The 5,076-nt window shown below is 44.8% G+C and overlaps 1 protein-coding gene across 1 annotated transcript in view; it reads left to right on the top strand.

Annotated features, from left to right (window-relative positions):
* The window catches only part of TDRD9 (tudor domain containing 9), a 145,201-nt gene that overhangs the window by 61,063 nt on the left and 79,062 nt on the right, over positions 1 to 5,076 (top strand). The window contains exons 11-13 of the mRNA XM_007944622.1: positions 3,544 to 3,598; positions 3,762 to 3,846; positions 4,506 to 4,646. Coding sequence (XP_007942813.1) covers positions 3,544 to 3,598; positions 3,762 to 3,846; positions 4,506 to 4,646 — 281 coding nt within the window. The remainder of the gene's footprint in view (positions 1 to 3,543; positions 3,599 to 3,761; positions 3,847 to 4,505; positions 4,647 to 5,076) is intronic.

Here is a 5,076-nt window from a genome sequence, read left to right on the forward strand (position 1 = left end):
GCAGCTGGATGTAGTATTCCCCATGATGAGACTGGTAACCAACTCCATGGGGGAATCTATTGTGAGCAGCTGGCTAGCTGACTAGACTTACGGATGTAGTCTGCTTCCTTTATATAAGAAGAGGCCTTGGGGAATGGTCTCTAGTTTATGGTACACTTGGATCTTGCATGTATCGTTCAGCAGCCTGCCATGCTCTGCTGACCTTGGGACTTTCAGTGGACTTGAATTAATGGCTGGTGTGTGGTGTGATAACATTGAGACTGTCCCTTTTTATTTGTCAGCCTTCAGTTTGTCAGCCTCAGCAGCCAGCAGCTGTCTGAGTGAAGAAAAGCCTCCAGCTCCAGTGGGCCGGGAGCAGGCGGCAGAGCTGAAGCCCAGCCCCTGGAACCTGGCATTTGGAACTCGGACTTAAAGCCTCCAAACTGTAAGAGAGTAAACTCCTGTTCAGGCATCTCATTTGTGGTGTATTCTTGTAAGAGCACCAGTAGGGAACCAGGCACCTTTCTTCAACAACATAAACGATGGCTACACACATAGACCTTGCCACATGGAATACACAGGAATCAAACTGACTACATCTTGGGGAAGACGTGGTGGAGAAGCTCAATATCATCAGTCAGAACAAGACTAGGAGGTGATGGTGGAACAGACCATCAGTTGCTCATACGTAAGTTTAAGTTGAAACTGAAGAAAATTAAAATGAGTCCATGAAAGTCAAAATACAATCTTGATGATATCCCACGTGAATTTAGAGACATCTGAAGAATAGATTTGACACACTGAACACCAGTGACCAAAGACCAGATGAATTATGGGATGATATCACTAACATCATGCATGAAAAAAAACAAAAGGTCATTAAAAAGACAGGAAAAAAAGACCAACATGGATGTCAGATAACATTCTGCAACTTCCTCCTAAATAGGGAGTAGCCAAAGTGCATGGAAAAAACGATGAAATTAAAGAACTGAACAGAAGATTTCAAAGAACAGCTCCAGAGGACAAAGTAAAGTATTATAAAGAAATGTGAAAAGATCTGGAGTTAGAAGGCCAAAAGGGAAGAACATGCTTGGCATTTCTGAGGCTGAAAGAATTTAAGACAAAATTTAAGCCTTGAGTTGCAACATTGAAAGAGTCTATGGGCGAAACATTGAATGATATAGAAATTATCAGGAGAAAATGGAAGGAATACACAGTCACTGTATCGAAAGAATTAGTCGATGTTCAACCATTTCAGGAGGTAGCATATGATTAAGAACCGATGGTATCGAAGGAATTATCAAAAAACAAGTCTCCAGGAATTGATGGCATACCTGTTGAAATGTTTCAACAAATGGGTGCTGTGCTGGAGGTGCCAAGAGATTTGGAAGACAGCCACCTGGCCAGCTGACTGTGCTCATTCCAAAGAAAGGTGATCCAACAGAATGCAGAATTATTGAACAGTATCATTAATATCACAGGCAAGTAAAATTTTGCTGAAGATAATTCAAAAATGGTGGGAGCACTATATTGACAGGGAACTTACAAATTTGCAAGCTGAATTCAGAAGAGGACATGGAATGAGAGATATCATTGCTGATGTCAGATGGATCTTGGTTGAAAGCAGAGAGTACCAGGAAATGTTTACTTGTGTTTTATTGATTGTGCACAGGAATTTGACTGTGTGGATTATAGCAAATTATGGATTACATTGCAAAGAATGGTAATACCAGAACTCTTAATGTGCTCATGAGGAACCTGTACATAGACCGGGAGGCTGTCGTTCATATAGAACAAGAGGATACTGCGTGGTTTAAAATCAGGAAAGGAGTGTGCTGATGTTGTACCCTTTCACCATACTTATTCAATCTGTATGCTGAACAAATGATCCAAGAAGCTGGACTATATTAAGAAGAATGTGGCATCAGGATTGGAGGAAGAGTCATTAACAACCTACAATATGCAGATGACACTTCCTTGCTTCCTGAAAACAAAGATGACTTGAAGCCCTTACTGATGAAGATTAAAGATTGCAGTTTGCAGTATGGATTACACCTCAACGTGAAGAAAACTAAAGTCCTTATAACTGGACCAGTGAGCAGCATCACGGTAAGTGGAGGAAACATTGCCGTTGTGAAGGGTTCCATTTTACTTGGATCTACAATCAGCACCCAAGGAAGCAGTGGTCAGGAAGTCAGATCTTGTATTGCACAGTGAAAATCTGCAAAGGACCTCTATAAAATGTTGGAAAGTAAAGATGTCACTTTGAAGACTAAGATGCGCCTGACCCCAGCTGTGGTATTTTCTGTCACCTCATATGCCTGTGAGAGCTTGACAGTGATAGGGAAGACAATGGGAGAAGTGATGCATTTGGATTGTGGTGTTGGCAGAATAAATTGAAAACACCATGAAGTGCTAGAAGAACAAACAAATCTGTCTTTGAAGAATTCAACCAGAATGCTCCTTGGAAGTGAGAATGGCCAGATATTTTCTCCTGTGCTTTGGTCATGCTGTCAGAAGGGACTGTTTCCTGGAAGAGCATGTCATGCTTTGTAAGTGGAGGGTCAGAGAAAAGGGGAAGGCCCTCAACGAGATGGATTGATGCCGTAGCAGCAGTGATGGGCTCAGCTATAGCAAGGATTGTGAGGACGGTGCAGGACCGGCTGGTGTTTCTTTCTGTTGTGCACATGAGGTTGTTCTGAATCAGAACCAACACAGTGGTGCCTAACAACATAGTGTCAACACCCACAGGCAGTCACTGTAATGGAAAGGAAATTCTAGAAGAAAAACTTTTTTTTTTTTTTGTATTATATTTTAGAATTAGTCTGTGTCATTTGTGGTAGTTAAGGTTGTGGTCAGTGTGGCTGGACCTGGTTGGGTGGCTGGGCAGCTGTGGTGTTCCTCCCCACTATGAGACTGGTAATCAACTCCATGGTGGAATTTGCCACGAGCAGCTGAGTAGCTGCTTTAGGGATGTGGTCTGCTTCTTGTATATAAGAAGCAGCTTTGGGATTGGTCTCTAGCTTATGGCATGTTTGAACCCTGCATGTAGCCAAGTTGTTCAGCAGCCTGCCATGCTCTGCCAATCTTGGGACTTTTAATGGACTGGAATGAGCAGCCTGGAGTGTGGTTTGGTAACATTGGGACTGTGCCTTTTTACTTTTGACCTTGGGTGTGTTAGCCTCAGCAGCCAGCAGCTGCCTGAGTGAAGAGAAGTCTCCAGCTTCAGTGGGATGGGAGCAAGAGACAGAGCTGAAGCCCAAGGTTGAGGGGCTTTCACCCAGCCTCTAGAGCCTGGCACTTGGAATTTGGACTTCTAGCCTCCAAATTGTAAGACAATAAACTCCTGTTTGTTAAAGCCATCCCATTTGTGGTATGTTTCTGTCAGAGCAGCACAGAGCTAACCAAAACAGTCGCTGTGCATTTTTACTTAAAATTTTGATGTATTTAGATGAAAAGGATAACGTCAAAATGAATTAGTAGGGCTTTCTTTGGGAAAAAAAAATTCATCTTAATTTAAAAGTTGTTTTTTTAGTAATAAATATAATTTTTTTTCTTCCCTAGGTCTGGGTGAAATAAACTACATGCACGAACTTCTCACAAATATGGTTCACAAAAGGTGTGCATAAAATAAGACATCCATATTACCTGTAAACTGCTACATTGTTTCTGCCTTAAATAATTTTAGATACCTCAGTGAGTCCTCCCTGACTCTGGTGAGGTGAGGCTCTCGTGTATGTCTGCCCTTTGTAAATATTTAATTTTAGGACTTTGTTTCTTAGATTACAGATCTACCCGCTCCACTCAAGTGTGACCTTGGAAGAACAGAATAATGTATTTTTAAGCCCAGTTCCTGGGTACAGAAAGGTAGGAACTTGGGGAAGGCAAATTCTGGGCAGCTGAGGTGGCCTCAGAGACACTGGTGATGGAAGTGTGAGCTTCCTGCCTCCTACAGTGAGTGCCATAGCCATGGTGTGGCCTTGGAGTGGCCCTGGAGTGCCTCCTTATTTTGTCAGGAACTTTGCTCCCAGCTCAAGTTCTTACTTCCCCAAGTCTGGGGTGTTGCAGCTCATGGATTTCAGGGCCTTTTCCTGTCCGGCACACCTCACACTTTGGGACTCTTCTGGCCCGGGGCCCTCAGGTGACATTGAGTAGGAACCACATTCTTGGTCCTGATTTGGAAGGATATTTTTATCTCCAAGGATGTCCTGTTACCACTTCCCAGAGCTGCGTGAGACGGCCAGCAGCCCTAGGCTTGCGGCCATGCCGCCTTACTCCACTGGGGACAGCTCTCTCCCTCTGCCTCTCCCTCCTCCTTGGACATCCATTCTCCTTCCTCTTCCTAGTCTGGGAACCCTCTTCCCCCCAAGCTGTGACCAAAACAGAAAAGTGGTTGATTTCAAAATCCGAGTCTAGTATTCACATGAAGGTGTAAAGTCATTTTCAAGTTCAGGGTCTTGTGAACGTTTGCTTTGATGTCTGGAGCGTGAGGCTAACGTCAGATTCTTTTCTTTGGTGTTTGGTAGATTATTCTGTCCACCAACATTGCGGAGAGCTCTGTGACTGTCCCGGATGTCAAATACGGTAAGCTGCAGCTCCTCCTCGTGGCAGGACCACTCTTCACCCTCCCCTCCGTGTCTCCTCCTGGTTTTGGAAGTGGACTCATGGTTTCCCCACTTCCTGTTGCCTACTTCCTCATCATGTGGAATGAACCTTGGGGGCACATTGCTCCGAGGTGGTCACACCTTGTGGGCACAGAGGGTGTGGAGTTCTGATGGTCAGCTGTTAGCGCGAGGAGCTGTGCAGTAGCCAGCCTTCCACGTGTGTGTTCTCGGCTGTTGTGTGGGATTTTCTTCTGTTTATTTGTATTCGAAGCTAAGCACAGGCCAGTCCTCTTCTCGATGCTGGAGCATGAGGACTAGGACAGCATCCCTGTCCTCGTGACAGCTCCGTTCCAGCAGGGACACAGACAGCAGCATGTCGAACGTGGTGTCTGAGGTGGGGATGGATGGTGTGTGGGAGACGGAAGCAGGGGAGGAGGATGGTCAGTGGGGGACGGTCTCTGCAGACGTGTGTGTGAGCAGAGGCCTCGGTGAT

Source organism: Orycteropus afer, unplaced genomic scaffold (assembly GCF_000298275.1).
Source record: "Orycteropus afer afer isolate SDZICR_OR568_19922 unplaced genomic scaffold, OryAfe1.0 scaffold00128, whole genome shotgun sequence".
NCBI lineage: Eukaryota > Metazoa > Chordata > Mammalia > Tubulidentata > Orycteropodidae > Orycteropus > Orycteropus afer.